This window comes from Equus asinus, chromosome 3 (assembly GCF_041296235.1).
Source record: "Equus asinus isolate D_3611 breed Donkey chromosome 3, EquAss-T2T_v2, whole genome shotgun sequence".
In the NCBI taxonomy this organism is placed as follows: domain Eukaryota; kingdom Metazoa; phylum Chordata; class Mammalia; order Perissodactyla; family Equidae; genus Equus; species Equus asinus.
Window position 1 is genome coordinate 81,537,007 of NC_091792.1, and position 18,608 is coordinate 81,555,614.

The 18,608-nt window shown below is 38.7% G+C and overlaps 1 protein-coding gene across 1 annotated transcript; it reads left to right on the top strand.

Annotated features, from left to right (window-relative positions):
• Positions 1-3,459: 3,459 nt before the first annotated feature.
• Positions 3,460-18,130, top strand: LAMTOR3 (late endosomal/lysosomal adaptor, MAPK and MTOR activator 3). The gene is made up of 7 exons (XM_014846069.3): positions 3,460-3,774; positions 3,898-3,943; positions 6,535-6,569; positions 12,404-12,462; positions 14,043-14,176; positions 15,266-15,329; positions 17,276-18,130. The coding sequence occupies exons 2-7, from the start codon at positions 3,935-3,937 to the stop codon at positions 17,347-17,349; spliced, it is 375 nt and encodes a 124-aa protein (XP_014701555.1). The 5' UTR covers positions 3,460-3,774; positions 3,898-3,934; the 3' UTR covers positions 17,350-18,130.
• Positions 18,131-18,608: the final 478 nt, after the last annotated feature.

The following is an 18,608-nucleotide window of genomic DNA, read 5'->3' on the forward strand; positions in this document are numbered from 1 at the left end:
AGCCTAACCCAGCAGCCTAGGCATAGTCCTGGAGAATACAACTCAATTAACTCCTCCAAATTTGGGGTTCTGTTAGGCAGGAAAGATGGTAGGGGAGTTTAAGATGTTGACAAGTTAGTGATTCCAATGATTGACTATTGGATGTAAGTTAGGAAAATCAGGGGATTTACTGATTTCTGAGCTGACTGCCTAAATCCAGGGTGTGCTGACAATGGGAGGTAATATAGAAGAGAAAGTTACTGCATATGACCTTATAATTGTATTCCCAATGGGCCAAATGCCAGACCACAGCCAGAATCAAAATTAGCAAGACATTTTCCAGCTTGGCCAGTCTAAGTGATAAAATTTTCATCTTTGTATGTTGGAGAATCAGTAAGGCTCTCCTCCCCATATGGATTTGAATACCAACTAAAATTTTCACACAGACAGTGGTGCCAGCCTAAATCCATGTTGCTTTTTTTTATAGGAAAGCATAATCAAAAAACCATTGAGAAATCTCTGCTGTATACAACAGCTAAGAGAAATTTAAGCTAAAGAGATGGAGAAACAAAATAACCAATAACGTTAGAACTTTAACAACATATACATGTTTAACTATATAATGTACCAGTGTGCTGTGTACTAGAAACTTGAACAATAGATAGACACTTTGTGTGCATGTGTATGTGTACAGTTTCTCCTAGTCTTCCTGAACCTCCGGGATCATCTGGCACTCCCCACTCTGGAGAAGTGGTACATAGTGCTGATAATCTTTTAGGTCAGTAGTATTTCCCCTAGTCCTGTACCAAAAGCAGTGGTATTCATGAGTAAATGCAAACAGATCCATTGAATACATGAGGAACTCTCTCACCGACATGCCATGATTCGGACACCACCACACTTGGAAATTAGAAATCGTAGTAGTTTTATCAATTTCAGGATGTAGTGATGTTTGGAGAGCTTGGAAAGCAGTGCTTTTCCTTTGTGCCACTCAAGAGGAAGAAGAAATATTTTCCAGGTCAACTACCATTTATTAAGGTCATCAAGATGGAGAACTTTGTTAAAATGAAGAGTAGCACTTCCAGAAATTACAAGTTCTTGCTAGAGTTTGTATTTTTATTTGTCTCTAAACTTGGGGGCACATGGTACAGGGGCAGGGAAAATAAGAAATTTTAGTTAGGGCCAGGATTAATGGTTTCTTTTAATCACTTTTATTCCACAAATGTTGAACGAGTACCTACTGAGCGCAAGAAAGTTAGGCATTGTAAGAAACTGGAAAACACTCAAACATGACCCAGCCTTCCAGACCTTACGGTCTCATTGAGAAAACAAACCCAAACTGTGACACATAATTATGCACAATTAACTCTCCATCAGTCTTGGCAGTATATAGTAGCATTCAAAAGAATGTGATGGGTGAGAAGATGTTATAGGGAAACAAGATTTAAACAGCTATGGTAGAGGATGAAGGAGTTCAGAACATGCCACTGCAAAATATGCCACTTTGACATATTGATTATTTTGAACTGAAGGCACTAAGAAACAGCAGATACAGGAAGGCCAGTCTGACCCTCTGAGGAAGGTGCCCTCCTCCCACCAGGAAGAGAGCGTTCTTACCATCCCAGACAGGATTGATGGCAGATGGACCTGTACAAACAAACCGACTAAAATAGCCCTTATCTTCCATTAATTTCCCTCATATATTTCATAGTTGCTGTCCCACAATTTACTGCCCCTAGCCCAAGCCTTTTTGTTTTGTGACATCCCCACAATTTGTCGTTCTTTGTGTACAAAGATATATAAGCTTTTGGGCCTACCGGCTTCTCTGGATCTTCATTTTCCTTCAGAAGGCTCCCATGTACCTGTAAAAGTATTAAATACATTTGTGTTTTTCTCCTGTTACTCTGTCTATGTCAGTTTAATTCTTAGGCCCAGCCACAGAACCTAAGAGGGCAGAAGGAAGTTTTTCCTCCCTTACAAGAGAAAGAAACATTTCGATTAAAGAAACGTTCAGAACAAGTATAAGAAGATAAAAGTCATGTTGATGGAAAGGTGAGGCAGTCAGTTTGACTGGAGTAAAGGATTCACATTAGAATGCATTCAGAAGTGAAAGAGAATATGTTAGTGCCAGATTAAAGACTGTCCACTTCATCACTGTCTGTAACGGAGCATCACTAAAGACTCCTGAACACAGTAATGTGCATTGTTTCAGGTTTATCTAGCCGTTATTAAGTAGCTATTAATATAGTCTTGCTGAATAGAATAATGCTTTGAATGAAGAACTGAAAAAGAAAATGCAAAAATCATCAGGGAAGAAAGGAGGACAAAAAGGAAAGAGCAAACATGGTACTTGACTGATAGAATCCTGCAACCAAGCAGACGTAGGTCAGGAGAAACAGTTACGGAGAAGTCTTTACAGCGCTTGAGTCAGAGCTGACAGTAAGACACGTAGGTGGAAATAGCCAGCATCCAACAAGCAACTGAAGGTGTGAACCCCGAAATCAGATGGAAGGTACAGATGAAGACTCGCGTTCTCAGGACACCGCGGAAAGAGAAAAACCACCGAGAAATCAAACGAGATTTAAATGCCTTTATCTAAAGAGTTAGGAGCCTAGAATGAGTGAGGACCTAAAATAGCTTGTGCCGTGTCCCAGAAGCTAAGACACCTAAGGGTTTAAATAAGGAAGAGGAAGTGATCGTCAACGATGTCAGCTGCTGTGGAACTGCTAAGATCGCTCGTAAGGATCAGGAGGTCGCTGGTGATCCTTGAGAGCTTTGTAGTTCTCCGTTTTATCCAACTCTCTCGCCACGTCTTGGCTAGCGTTAATTCCGTTTGCGCTCCTACTTTTAGGGGTTGGAGTTGAAGACGACTGTAAGCCAGCTCCCACAGACTTCATGTACCACCTACTCTAAGTTTTTGTCAAATGTACAACCCAGCAAGGCCCCAGACCCAAAATAACATGGGCGGCGCTTCCAAGGCACAGCCGCCCAAGAGGCAGGGAGAGAAGGCTGCCTGCCCGCCACCGGGAGGCGTTGGGAGTAGAGGCTGGAGGGGCCCGCGGGACCGGGGGCGCCCCGGAGGCCTGCGCCCCCGGGCGCGGCCTGGACGCGGCCCCGAGTGAGGGTGCGCGGGCGCCCCGCGATCGCTGACAGACGAGGGCATGGGTCCGAGGCCTCCTGACCCGGGCTTCTGATCACGGCAGCCTCGTGCTCGCTGTTCAGCCCTAACACCATCCCTTCAAGCTTTTCACCTACGAGGAGAGGCTTTAACGTTAAATCAGAGCCCCGAAGAACTAACGAAACCTATGCACCCGCTCCACACAAAAGTCTGCCGCTGCAGGCCAGAGCCGGGGGGCTCGAGGGCCCGGCAGTCTCGGGAGAAGCCTCCACCCGACGACCGACGACCAGACGTCGGCGCAAGCGCAAGCGCAGGTGGAGGCGGCAGCCCGCGGAGGGCCGGGCCGGGGCGCAGGCGCAGCCGCGCCCTCCGGGTTGCCGCCCCGTCTGCCCGGAAGTCTCGTGTCACCGGGGGCGGAGGCGTAGGAAGTGCTTCCTGTAGGCCGGCGGAGGTCACGAGTCATGTGACGACGGCTTTCTGAGCAGCCTGTCTTTGAAGCTGTCCCCGAAGTGACAGCTGAGAGGCCCGGGCAGCCTAGATACCCGGGTCGCTGGAGCCACCTAGCCCGGTGTCCAGGCCCGGGCCGCAGGGGCGCGGGCAGTGAGGCGGAGGCGAGCGGACGACCCTTCGCCCCTCTTTTGGGCCCAGACCCTGCGGGCAGAGGGGCAGTGGCTGAGGTAAGGCGCCCCGACTCCCTGCGGCCTTCCTGCCGCCCGGGGAGCGCCGGCCGCGCTCGCTAGGTTGGGGTGGGGAGGGCGAGGCAGCCTTGAGGGGAGAGTCACCAGGAGTTTCTCTTCCAGGCGTGGAGCTTGATCCTGCGGGAGAGAGGGGCTCGTCATGGCGGATGTGAGTTCACACCACGCGGGGGAAGGAGGGTGGGGAGTTCGGAGGGGCCGCCGGCGGCCGAGGAGGCGCTTGCCGGGTAGCAGTTGCTTCGTTGTAGCCCTCCATGATTGATTTTCTATAGGATCTGAGTGAGTGACTGATAGGAATAGATTTGCGGGGTCCTGAGGTTCTGCTGGAATGGGGGTGGAGGACACCAAGGTGCCTGAGGTTGAGGAATTGTATTCTTCCCACTCCTCAGTCCTGGGCCCTAAGAGAGGCTCTGAATATTTACCGTTTGACTTTCTAAACGGTGGTTTGCTGCTCCGAAGCTTTTTTTCCACTAAGTGGTCATGATGTTCCGCTAGGTTCATTGTAGCGACTTGAGATGATTTCTAATCGATGGCTCTTTAAAAGCACAGCGATAAAACCGAAATTCTGGGTTTAGGGAATGTGATTGTACTAGTTACTAGAAACAGCAGGGAATTAATACTGTTAACTGCTGTTTATATTTAACATCCTGTTGTTGTTTTGCTTCCATACGTGCTGAGTGTTCTTCTAAACATTGAACGTATAGTCGTTTAATTCTTAGAACAGCTTTTCTGAGGTAGGCGGTGTTATTATTCCTGTGTTATAGATGAGAATGCTAAGGCACAGAGATCAAGTAACCTGCCTCAGGTTACACAGCTCGTAAGTTGTGGAGTCAAGATGCCAACCCAGGCAGTCTGGCTCCAGAGTCCATGCTCTTAACTGCTACGCTAAATGGTCATTCAATGTTAATATGAATCTGATTTTTCTTTTTAGGTTGCAAGATTGTGTTTCGACATTTAGCAACTTTTTATGCCTTTATCACTCCATTTTCTTGGGTGTCTTCCATTATATCTTTGAGACCTTATTATTCTTCAGGCATAATCAAATTACTAAATATCTTTAGTGCATCTGCCTTGCAAAGGTTTCTATAACAAAGGCTGTGGGTGGAATAAAGATGATTAAGGTATAATTCTGCTTAAGGGTTTTTAAAGTTTTTAAAAAAAGTACTTAGATGTCCATGCATTATTGTGTGAAAATTCAAAGGAGAGAGGAATTACATCTGGTTTGTGTTTATCAGGAAAGCGTATTTGGAGTATTTGGTGGTTGAGATTAGCTTTAAATAATGAGTAGCAGTTTTGTTAAAAGTAAGATTGAGACGGGGAATATTACTAGTAGAATGAATAGCGTAAGCAAATTAGGGGGATAGGAAAGGGAACGATGTGTGTGGAGGAGCTGAGAGTAGTCCAGTTTAGCTGGGGCTGAGGCTGTGTGTGAGGCAGTGGTAAGAAGCAGGACTGTAAAGTTAGTTGTAGACCGTATTGTGAAGAGCCTCAAATGTGTAAAGAATTTGCACATAATTCAGTAAACAGTGCAGAGCCCTGTAAACGTGGTTCTCAACCGTGGCTGCACAGGGAATGGTTTGGGGAGCACCTCCAACCCAGGCATCAGTGTTTATTTTTCTCCTTCCCAGGTGTCTTCCATACCAGGGTTGAGAATCACTGCAGTCATGGCTTTAGCGAAGGGACATGATGTGATTATTAGCACCCTGTAGAATTCTGTGGGATAGAAACAGGAGACCAGCATACCAATTGGGAGGCTAATGCAAATCATAAATAATAAAATGAACCTAAGTTATAAGTCAGTTGAAAAGAAGAAGGGATCAATTTAAAAACATTTGACTTCTCAAGTGATTTGAAAGTGACGCATGTGATGTTAAGATTATATGTTACTCTATGTTTCAAACCCAGATAACAGGATTGGTATTGCCATTAGTGGAAACTAAGAAGGGACTGAGGAGATCTGGATTTCGGATGACACAGGATGAGTTGTGTTTTTTTGTGTGTGTTAAGATGAGAGCAAAGATAAGCTGGTGGTGATAACGTGAAATAAAATAAACATTCCGTTTTGGAGAATAGTGGGGATTAGGGACAGATATCTGATTTACCTCTGTAGACCTCATAATTGATACCTGGATTGTCAGTGAAATTCCCCAGATGAGAGAGCAAAATGAGACAACATGAAATAGTCTTCTGTTTCCTTAGTCCTGATTAGGGTCTGTGCTAACACTTGACACACGTTGTCATTTATCTTTAGTCGTGAGGAAACTGAGTTTCAGAGAAGTTGATTAACTTACCCACGATCATCGAAGTGATGTTAGAAAGCCTGTCTGTGGACACGGGAAGATGTTCATAATATATTCTCAAGTGAATAGTAATGGGATGCAAAATAATATGAAAAGTATGATCTGCTTTTATAGCTAATCTATATTTGTCTTTCCTATTTCCGGATATGCTAATTACTTTACATGCATCATCTCAATAAACTTGAAAAATAATATTATGACATAGGTTTTATGATTATCCCTTCTCAACAAATAATGAACCTGAGGCTTAGAGAAAAAGGTTGGTTAATTTGCTTCAAGTCACACAACTATAAGTATCAAAATCAGAAAGAGACAGATAAAAACACAAGCAAGAAAGATTATGAATGATGACTTGAGATACCCGAAATGTGGATAGGACAGTATCTAGAGAACCAGTTCAAGGCATATTATTATAATGTGATTTTTTTATATTCTCTTTCAGGATCTAAAGCGATTCCTGTATAAAAAATTACCAAGGTAAAACATTACTAATTCATTATTAAATAATTTCCTCATAACATATGTTGATTTTATGTAGTATTTTGTTTCTGTTTATTTTAGACTAATATTATGTGTATGTTATGCTATTATTTAGCACTTTCAAATACCTAACATAACCCTACGTAGCACAAGAGATGTCCTTTGAATTTGCAGGTAAATAACACGAGGCCCAAAGAAGTTACGGTTTGTCTTACATTTAAACAGCTAGTGAATGCCAGAGGGGCAGATCTCAGATTTCTTGCCATTTTAGTTTTCAAATATACTGTCATAGTAGTTTACTGAATTATACTATGAAGTAGTTAAGAGTAATTTTAAGGGAAAAAACCTAAGAACTTGCCTTTACTTTTAATATTGATTTGAAGACCTAATTGCCAAGTGTATATAACCCCAAAATGCTAGACTTAGACAGTAGTTCATACTTTGAAAAATCACAAGGCTTTCTTTTGCCTGCCCACAGTCCATTTGATGCACCATTTTATAAATTAGGCTCTTGTGTTGAGGACAGCACACTTCCTTTTAGATATTTTACTGAGCCAAAGGACTGTCACTTTAGTCGAATTAAAATTCACATTTAGTTTGATGTGAAATGATACCTTAGAGTTAAGGGCATGAGAGGGGACTGTGACTTGAGACATCCATTTTCACATTCCGGAATAATTGAACAGCCTTTGAGATAATACAGCAGAATACGTGGTGAGATCCTTGTTTTATTTCTTATCTTCCAAATCTGTTTGCAGTTCAAAAGGTTTTAGATGTCACTTTATTTCTGTAGGTAGGAAAAAAACACTCTTGTTTGGATTTTTGCCTGAGTTGTTTGGTGTGGTTTGCCTATTGGCTTGTGCCTTTAGGCGGATCACAGACCACTAGAAATAAATGTAATCTTCTGGTTTTATTATATCTGTATTTTTCTTCCATATTCAGGAAGAAAACACTATTGAAGTGTTAAATAATTGTTACCGTTGATTTCACGTTCATGAAACACTTAAGTGCCCCCTTCCTCCTGGTACTGGCAGCCCAGAGTGACAAGCTGCTGGTGCTGCTCTCAGCCTGGCCATTACCAGTACAGGCAGTGCTAGCTTTGCACGCTAGTGCAGGGCGCAGAAATGGCCTTTCAAGCGGAAAGTGTCTAAAGCAGTCTTAGGAAGCAGTGGGAAAATGACAGTTGTTTTGTAACCTTTAAAAAATTTTGTCTAAACGTTAGACCCTTTCATGTTGTTGCTTATATTTAGGGGAATGGAAACAAATGCTAAAACTAATATTTGTTTAATACATTATAATTTAAAACTGTAGAAACATTGAGAATTAGAGTGTTTATTTCTTTGTAAAAAACTTACCAAGAGTAGTTTAGACACTCTTTCCTACTTCTTTTCATATACCATAAGACATATGAAAGGTATAGCCTTAAGATATGAAACAGGCGTCTTTCCTGTGCCTTGGCAAATTGGCATACTCCTTTCTAAGTTTGGATTAGCTTCCAACCTTTTGTCCTGTGTCCTTTCAATGTTGTGAAATCTCTCTGAGGGTTCCTTTAATGTGAAGTTTTTTTGCCGGTGTCACTTCCTCTGCTATGTCTTCATCCTTTTCATCACAGCCAGTTTCCTCATTTATGTCAATAAGTTGTCCTTCACTGAGTTCCTCTGGCTTCACATCTGGTGCACAACAGTGATAGTGTCAGCATTTCCACAGCTCTTTCTTATGTACCTTCATTTACTCTCTATTCGAATTTCACTTCTAGCATTATCACTTTTCATTTCTTGGCTGTATTTCATCTTTAATGGCCAGTTCCCTATTTCAGTTATCTTCTTGGTTTTTTTGGATGTCACATGGTTTATCGCTGGAAGACAAGGAGATAATGAAACTACATGCTTTGCTATCTCTGCATAAACTGAATAGTAGATGCTCAGTGACCAGTCACCAACACACTTTGAAAGAAGTGATGTGATTGGTTGCTGACCACAGTGTGCATCTGTCATTTACAGAGTTATTTACATAGTGATTTGTGAACTAAAGAATTAGTGAAGTTTGTGCTTTATGCAGTTATTCAGTTAATGTACCATAATTACTGAAATTTGGCTCATGCTGTTGGGAGAAGTTTTGTTATTTAACTAAACTGTGGTAGCCAAAAGTTGACCATATTGGAACAGTAAAAGATGAGTGCTTTCTGTATTTACCTGTTGAAGGTTTAGCATCCTTTCAAGGATGCTAAATTGGCCAGGGGGGTGGGATGGGAATACCACACTGGCAACAAAATATGGCAACAGAGGCATAATTGACATTTGTAAAAACATAATGAAAGTCTTTTCATAATGGAAGGAAAGAGATTAGTATCATGTGTGTTGTGGTTTTTTTTTTCTGTAATGACCAAGGCCAGTTTGATTCATAACCATGACCCTTCTTTAATGTAGGCTTATTGAATGCCAAGAGCTGAAGGAATGAAGACATAATGATATTGAACACTTACAAAGAAAAGTAGTGGGATATACACTTTGATTTGTTACTAGATGTATGTGAAGTTAAGGGATTTGCACACAGGCAGCCTGGCTTCAGAGCTGTGGGTCCATGCTTTTAGTAGTTATACTGCTGTTCCTCTCAGCAACCGTCAGGCAGCTGCAGATGTTAATGGGATGTGGTTTTGTTCATTTTTTTATTCTGTGTTAAATATAGTTCTTGGATTTGTACTTGAAAATCTAGTTGTGACCTGAAGCAGCCTCAGACTTTGTCACAATTGTATGTGTTTCAAAGTAGTCAAATGTTTCATCATTATATGAATAAAACATATTTAATGTTTTCAATTACTAATGTAACATTTGCTTTTTTGGAATAAAAATGTTTGTTGTAGTAAGCTTAAGGTTTAGAGTTCTTCAGAATATTTCATAAATTTTAAATTATCCCTTCTAAAAATGTAGTGTACCTATTAATGCATCATAATTATTTTCAGTTATTCATGATATCTGTTCATGTTATTCTTTGTTCAGTATTGGAAACACATTTTATATTTGTGACCTGATTTCTTTAAATGGGTAATGAAGTATGTGAATGATTTTTCTACTTTGTTGGACATTTATCTGTGAATTTGAAATCCATTAAAAAGAAAGTCCCTTTATTTCTAATTCCTCTTTTAGTGCATTAGTTGGCTTTTAAATTAATTACCATGAAAATCAGAAAAAGGAAGCTACCTATGGTGACACAGGTATTTCTAAACATCTTTGTAGTACTCTTTCCCTCGTTTTTAATTTGCTTATTTTTTGAGTAGGCAATACATTCTTAAAGTTCAAGATTCAAGTTGACTGAAGGATGTGGAGTGAGAAGCTTCCCATCCCTGCCCTCCAGCCACACGTTCTCGTCTCAGGGGCACCTGTCGTTGCCTTCAGAGAGAGTTTATGCACCTACGAGCAGACATGTATATAAGCACACGTATTTACACCTATACACATCTTAGTCAGTTCAAGCTGCTGTAACAAAGGGCCGTAGACTAGATTTCTTATAAACAGCCAAAATGTATTTCTCACGGTTGTAAAGGCTGGAAGTCCGAGATCAGGGTGCCACCATGGTTGGTTTCTAGTGAGGGCCCTCTTCCTGGTTGCAGATTGCAGACTTCTCATATCTGTACTCCCTGGAAAGAGGGCTGGCTAGCTCTCTGGCTGCTTATAGGGACACGATCTCACTCATGAGGTCTCTACCCTCATGGCCTAATTACCTTCCAAAGGCCTCCAAATACCATCACATTAGGATTAGGGTTGCAACATAGAAATTTGAGAGCGACATAAACATTTAATCCATTGCCGCATATGCACGCATATGTCTACACATGCCTTTACATAAATTGTATCTTCATGTACACCCTATTCAAAATTGTGGGTTGTTGCGCTTAACAATAGAACTTTGAGATCAGTCCTTCCCAGTACATGAAGAGCTGCTGCTTGGTTTTTTATGACTGCAGAGTATGCCATTCATTGTAGATGTGTGTCGTAACTTATTTAACTTGTCCTTCTTGATGGACAGTTAGGTTTCTAACCTTTTCCTGTTTCAAACAGTTGACAACTGTGCAAAGTGATTTGTGTGTATACAGGTATTTGTAGAATATATTTTTGTATAATCTACTTTTTAACTTAGAAGAATATATTTGTTTTATGTATTAATTTTATAGAGTGTGTTTTAATCCATAGATAATTTCAGGATTGAATAATAATAGAAAATAATGCCAGTAAATATTTATACACAATTGTTTCATCATTTTTATTTTTATTGTGAGATAGGTAAATGGTTTTGTGTGTAAAATTTTCTCCTCAAATTTTAATAACACTTCTCTGACTTAAAAGTTTTTAACAATGGGATTTTTAAAAAATTTAATTGCAGTATCTTAGGTTAATATAAATATTCTTCATCCCTAAGTTAAAACAATAAGGTTAACACAATAAGGAATGGATAATTCTTGGTTACAGTAGGAACACTGAACATATGAGTTGCTTTCTACAGATATTACAAGATAGTTACAAGGCTATAGATTTTCTGTAAAAAAGTTTGAAAATGTGTTCACACTGTAATTAACACTTGTGCTCTAGGGAGTCTCACTGATAAGTTAGTACTTAGACCGCAGTGGTAAATTATGTCATTGTCGGTGTGAACAGATGACACCCTGGGGTTAATAATAATTAATAGCTTTGAGTGTTAATTATGTATAAGCCTCTACTTTACATGCTGCATTATTTTATTAAATTTCACAATAGCCGAAAAAGAGTGTTGACTGAGGTTTAGAGAGGTTTCGTAACTGGCCCAAAGTAGCATAAATAGCAGGAGAGCCTGGACTGGAACCCAGGTCTTTCTAAGTTCAGATCTATAGTCTAGACCATTCTACTCACTCTTCTTACGTAGGCATGGCTGAAAGGATTACTGCATGACCACCTTCTTTCTTTCCTGTTCCTTCAGCCTAGAATGATCTTTCTGCCCCTTCTGCCTTAATCAGCACTGTAACATTTCAGCTGAGGTATCTCCTCCTCAGGGAAGCCTTCCCTGACCTACCTGTCTAACTCAACCCCTCATTTGATAGGCTCTCATAGCCCCACTGAGCTTTTTTGTTTTTTTGAGGAAGATTAGCCCTGAGCTAACATCTCCCGCCAATCCTCCTCTTTTTGCTGAGGAATACTGGCCCTGAGCTAACATCCGTGCCCATCTTCCTCTACTTTATATGTGGGACGCCTGCCACAGCATGGCGTGCCAAGCCTGCACCCGGGATCCAAACCGGCGAACCCTGGGCCGCTGAAGCGGTATGTGCGCACTTAACTGCTGCGCCACCGGGCCTGCCCCCCACGGATCTCTTGATGGCGCTTGCCACAGTCCTAGTGTTACATTTGGTAGTGTGAGATTGTTTAATTGATAGCCACTCTCCTTTAATTTTGGTGAAGGCAGAGACTATGTTTATTTTTGCTTATGGTCTCATAAATATTAAGTGCTACAGATACTGAGCACTTGGTATTGGAATAAATGAGAGAAAGAAAAATATCTTTTTATCACTGTATCCACTGCTGATAACCTGTCATAGTTTTGTAAACCATGGAATGATAACTAGCAATTTTAGTGGAGACTGAGCTATGTTTTAGATCTTCATTGATAAACTACGTAAATTTGTAAAGATTATAAACATGTCACTAATACACATTCAGTTTCTGAAAGAGTTTTTGCAAACACATTAGAGGAGCTTATGATATCAATAATTGAGTTTCCATGGTTTTTCAGAAATATATGTGAAAATTACCAGTATGACTTTGAGGTGCATATTTTGAGATAATATTTTAATTTTTTCTTCTTTCTAGTGTTGAAGGGCTTCATGCTATTGTTGTGTCAGATAGAGATGGAGTGCCTGTCATTAAAGGTAAACTGAGCACTTACATGCTAGTGTCATGTTTGCTTTTGAATAAAAATGTGTTCATATCTGAATAGTGCAGAAGGCAAGCATATAAAACCTATTTCAGTAAGTTCAGGAGATGTCTTAGTTTAGGGGGAAATGTTTGCTTTTGCATGTTAAAGACTGGGTTGGAACTTATAACTTAGTACATGTCAAATGTATCATGTTAACATCCAGAGTTTAAGCATGGATTTATCACAGACCTAGTTTCCCTTTAAAGATGATTTATTAGTAAATCTAAGTGATGAGAGTGGGCATGTATGCCACTGGATGTATTATACACACATACCCCTTGCACTGTATATTTTTTATTAATATCACCGGTAGTTTTAGGAAATACATCCATTCATTTGAATCAGCATTCATTGATTGTTTTGTTTAATCTTTCTTGGTTTTCTGCTCCCTTACTGGAAGTAAGATTTTTTTAAACCTCACAACTACTTTAATCAACCAGAGTTGAACAGGAATTTTTCACCTAAACAAAAGGTTATTAACCTAAAAAAGAATTTTTCACCTGATTTTCAGCTTTTTTTTTTTTTAAAGTATATATGTGATACCACAGAGGCTTTGTATGAAGACCATTTTTACTACTTGTGTCTTATGGTATCGTCAGAATGGATGTTCCTAATTATACTGGGATGCTGTAATAGCTTTACCAAAGAAAAATAACATTCTGCACATTTTGCTTACAATTTATTTTCCACCTGGGATTATCATATGTGTCAGATAATTTTAGACTTTAGAATTGAAAGGTAGTTTATAAGTCACCTGATTTAGCTCTTCAGTTTTATAAACCAAGATGCTTAAGTGCAAAGAGTACATTGTCAGCCAAAGTTGCCCATGAGTCAGTGACAAGATAACAGTAGAACCAGTTATCTCCTAATGTGTGGTCCACTGTGCTTTCTAACCCACCATAAAACATAGGTGGCCTTGGGCAAGTCACTTACCGTTTCTCTGTTCTGTCATGAGGGCTTTGAACAAAATAATCTCAGAGATTTTTCAGCTGTAATGTTCTTTCTGAGGATCTCTGTGTTAAAGCCTTAAGCTCTACACTTATCGGTACAGCTAACTCCATTCAGACCTTTTAATGAGAGAAAGAAACTTAAAACAGATGACCGCCTGCAGAATTATTAATATCTATAAATGATACTACTGTGGGTTTTATGAGCACAAAGGTTTTTGAAACTTTTTTCATTGTTTTATTAGTTTGGCTCTCAGCCAAAATATTCAGTTTATTAAGTATACTTATTAATTTCTGTTTTAAGGTAGATATTAAGAAAATATAAACGTTTAGTATTCTTGTAAAAATAAAAAAAATTGTGAGAATCAGCATTTTTTCCCTTCGTTATGGTCACTCAACTTCTGATTGAGCCGTTTTTTCCACCTAAATCGTTGGAGCCTCAGTTAGTGATAACGATTTTCAATATTGTGAAGCATAACGCTTGTGCTTGATCTTTTACAGATTTATGTAAAAAAAGAAGGTGCTGTAAATTTTCTCCCTACCATATCCACTGCATAATTTTTATTTAAATCATTTGTACTTCCAGTGGCCAATGATAATGCTCCTGAGCATGCTTTGAGACCTGGTTTCTTATCTACTTTTGCCCTTGCAACAGACCAAGGGAGCAAACTTGGACTTTCAAAAAATAAAAGTATCATCTGTTACTATAACACCTACCAGGTAAGTTCGTTATTTAATGGTTTACTGATTTCCACTATTGTTGTTATTTCTTCTATGTAAAATAGTTACCATTCTAAATTTTAGTTTTGAAGGGGATGGAATTTTAAAAATGTTAGCCTTCAAATTGGTTGTGTTAAACTGTAGTAATTTTTTTCACATTTTATACTAGGAATTAATTAATATGAAAAGCAGTTTAAAAGATTGAATACTAACGTACATGTTATTGTGAAAAGGGTAAGTCAGGTCACTACTACCTCCAGTAGGTGGTGCCCTTAGCTTGCAACTGTAATTTCTCAAATGACACTTTTGTTGTAACAGATAAAAAATTTCTTGAGTCAAATGATAAGTTATTTAAATTTGTTATTGCTGCTAATTCATTCATTTGGTTTGGAATGTATATAATCAGTGATGTTATTAATAGTGGGAAAGAAATTAGTTGCTACATACCACTTGATTGCCAGCTGCATTTTTTTCTTCAGAATAAATTAATCACTTCTGCTTTAGAGCAGTGTTTCTCAGAGTGTGGTTCATATACTACTGATGATACACAAGAAAATTTTTTTTATTTTAAAAGTTATGTATTTTTTTCAGTGTGTGTTAGGCAAAAGATAACCAACCCATCTGCCCTTTAATTTCACTGGTAAGGATTGGGTTGAAGCTAAGCTTTTTAAAAAGATAGTTGATTTAAAGTTAATTTATAGTGGTACACAGGAGGCAGAAAAATCATGAAGATATAACTGTTTGAATGATTGGAAAATACTGCCTTTAGCCATTTGATTATCAATTATTGAGCTCCTACTATGTAATTGACACTCGGCTGGGCTGTAGAAATAAAAAGATGAAGAAGACACAGTCCTACCTTCAAGACTTTCCAGGAGAAGTAGTATTAATGTCTCTAAGAGATAATCAGTAACTGTTTTATGGAAATATTTATTTTCAGCTCTTTCGTATTTCAAGATGTAATTCCATGATGTTGGACTAGTATCTTACACATTGACCATTTACAAGTTTTTGAAAGATTAAGATATTTTATTTGAATTATACATCCTTTTCACAACACGACATATTTAGATCCTATTTTCTTTTTAGGTGGTTCAATTCAATCGTTTACCTTTGGTGGTGAGTTTCATAGCCAGCAGCAATGCCAATACAGGTGTGTTTTTTCTCAAATATAGCTTTTAATTCTTTATAATACCGTATCTGAGCAGTCTAATATGATAGAAATAGTAGATTTGGAGTCAGAAAACCTGAATTCATGGCGCAGCTCCATCGTCTGTTGCTTATCTCTGAAAAAGTAACGTCTCTGAATTCTATTTTTCATTTCTTTATAATGGAGCTAATACCTGCTTTCTCCATCTTATGGGGTTATTTTCTAGTTCAGATCAGACAGTGTTTGGGTAACTGATCCTTTAAGATAGGAGGGAAAATTAAATTACCTCTTTTTTTTTTTCGAGGAAGATTAGCCCTGAGCTAACATCTGCCAGTCCTCCTCGTTTTTCTGAGGAAGACTGGCCCTGAGCTAACATCCATGCCCATCTTCCTCTACTGTATACGTGGGACGCCTACCACAGCATGGCTTGCTACCTGGTGCCATGTTGGCCCCTAAATTACTTCTTGAATGCTACATCTTGCTCACCTTAAAACAGCTTAAGAAAACCAAAAGAGTAGAGAAGATAATCAAACAAAATACGTGGAATGATCAAGGATGAGTTATTCCATACAGACCAATCTATTAGAGTTTTTAAAATCTGGACCAGTATTGGGAAAAATGAATGTGAGTGAGAATTTAAAGAGTGTGAGTAAGATGAACATTCCCCTTTCTTGCGGGTTGAAGAATTTGAGCACAAACATGAGGAAGCTGTCCTTTCTGTACAGGAGAGTAAGATCCTGTTACATCCAGTAGCTTTCACAGGGTATTTATGTGTAAAATGGCAGTGTTCAGTTGAATTGTAATTTTTTAACTCCCTTTTGGATAAAGTGGGATTTTTTTAGGGCTGTCTCCTTCATATTTGTCTGCTGTTCAGAACTGTTAGACATTGCTTTTCTGTTTTTTTCTTTCCAAGCTGTTTGAGCATGTTCTGTTCCCAGCTATGTCTCTGAAACCTGTCCTTAGATTCTTCATCTTTAAAATGAGGGGTTAGATTTGATGATCTCTTGTAGCTCTTCCATTTCTAAGTGTTTCGGATCTGTACAATACTATTCGTGAAAACACTTTGTAAATTATCTAGGATAGCAGTGGTGTCAATATTTTAAGTATATTAAACCTCAGTTGTGATAATTCCCCATCACATACTAAGTCATCAGTTGTTATAAATGACAGTAATGTACGGAAGTATATTTTAGTACATGGAACATTTCCTGGAGAATCCAAGATGCTTTTAACATTCTATGAGAGAGGGGGAGATCTTCGTGTGCACGTAGAACAAGCAGCGTCTAAGGTGTATAGGCCTGCACTCTGGTAAACTAAGGAGAAGCTGGATATGCTCATTTCTAGACTAGTTTATCTTCCAAATTGATCATTGAACTTCTTTTTTAAACATGGAAGTGTATGTTTTATCCTCCCACCATTCATCTTTGAAAGTAATTTTTAAAATTTGAAATACCCATTTATGCTTTAGCTTTATTCAACTTATAAAATAAGTTTCTGATTTTTTTTTTTTTGCTCAAGATTGAAGCATCCTATCTACCTATCTTTTGATAAAGTCCATTAAAATTTGCTCAGGAAAAAAATGTGCCGTTTTTAGTAAAAATCATGTGTATTACTTCTGAATCAGTGCAGATTTTGAAACAATAAGGTATAAATTAAGGTTTTCCTTTCAAAAATAACGAAATTATAGTGTATACAATTCATTTTTTGGTCTTCTAATACATATATTTTTCATTTGTCTACTTTAATAATAGATGAAGAAAATAAACTGTATACAGAATATGGGTATTTTGGTTACTTTGTTAGAATTACAATATTTTGTTTAAGTTACAAGGAATAAACTATGTCTTATTTACTTTTTAGTGAGTAAATTTTGACAAGAGGGAGGTTAAGTCAGACTTTTTCAGGAACATTTTTCTAATGTTTTAATTTTTAAAATCTCTTTGTTTTAGGACTAATTGTCAGCCTAGAAAAGGAACTTGCTCCATTATTTGAAGAATTGAGACAAGTTGTGGAAGTTTCTTAATCTGCCAGCAGTTTCCATGTATACCCTGTCTTCATTATAACAGACACAATAGCAATCCAGCCATCTGTAGACCACAACAGTGCTTTTATCCGTGTACTCAAGAAAGGGTCCCCTTTTCCACCTTACACTAAAGAAGGAACCTATAGATATAATGTCTGGACAGATTATCTTTTCTTGTGTAGGGCCTTTTCTTATTTCGTGAGATCTGGGGATACCACAGAAATGGTTCAGTCTCTCACAGCTCCCATGGAGCTAGTCCAGTCACCAAATACAGAGGAGATTCTGTCCGTGGGTCAGAATCAAAATGTTACCTTGATCCACTTGAACCACTAAGTGCTCCCTCTTGTACAATACACCCAGGCCTGCAGAATGTGGCAAACCCTTTTTATTGTGAATAATAATGAGGACATATTTTTCTTCATATTGTTTTATTTCTTTGCTTTGAGTGTAAGGAAGATAAAATGGCTTAGTAAAAGTAATAAAATCAGTACAATCACTAACTTTCCTATGTATATATTATTTTGCAGTATAGATGAATATTACTAATTGATTCTTCTCAGAGGGTGCTGCTCTTTAATGAACATGAAAATGATAGCTAATGGTTTTTTACCCCAGTCTGCTTTCTGTAACCAATCAGTGTTTTAATGTTTATGTGTTCTTTATAAAATTTAGATGTGATTCATTATGAAACCCTGTTTCCAATATTGGTATGTATGTAAACATGATAGTACAGCCATTTTTTTCATACTTGAGTATAAATAAAATAGTATTTTTAAAAGTATAGTTGGAGCACCATATAGGTTTCTTTTCACAGAATTCTTTCGAAAGTTTGAAGAATATAATTAACTTAATTCACACTTTGAAGGGCCTGAATAGGTAGTGAGTGTTTTTTGTAGATGTTTATTGTTTTGGAGACTGTTTTACCTAGCATAAACTGTCAGTTGGAAAATAGACCTCATCCATGAACCTCATTTAATCTCTGTGAAATTGGGGTCACATTTCTAGAATATGCCCTTTGTATTTAAGAGTGCAGCCCATCATTCGAGCTTGTTAGTGTCTTCCTAGGTTCTTTGACAGTTTGTCATAGGTACGGTTTAGCACATATGCGCTGAGCACCTGCTGTGTGCCATTCACCAGAGCTACCACGTTGAAGAGTTCTAAGAGCACAGTTCACCTTGTGTTTCTGTGCTCCAGGAGAGCGTTTGACATGGGGTGTGAGGAGGAATCCCCAGGTTTGTGCAGTGAGGTGGTTGGCCAGG

Bases quoted from the DNA above. Each gene is read 5' to 3' on its own strand.
- LAMTOR3 (XM_014846069.3), top strand. The intron at 12,463-14,042 runs GTAAACTGAGCA...TTGTACTTCCAG, and splicing joins TGGAGTGCCTGTCATTAAAG to TGGCCAATGATAATGCTCCT. The intron at 14,177-15,265 runs GTAAGTTCGTTA...TTTTCTTTTTAG, and splicing joins GTTACTATAACACCTACCAG to GTGGTTCAATTCAATCGTTT.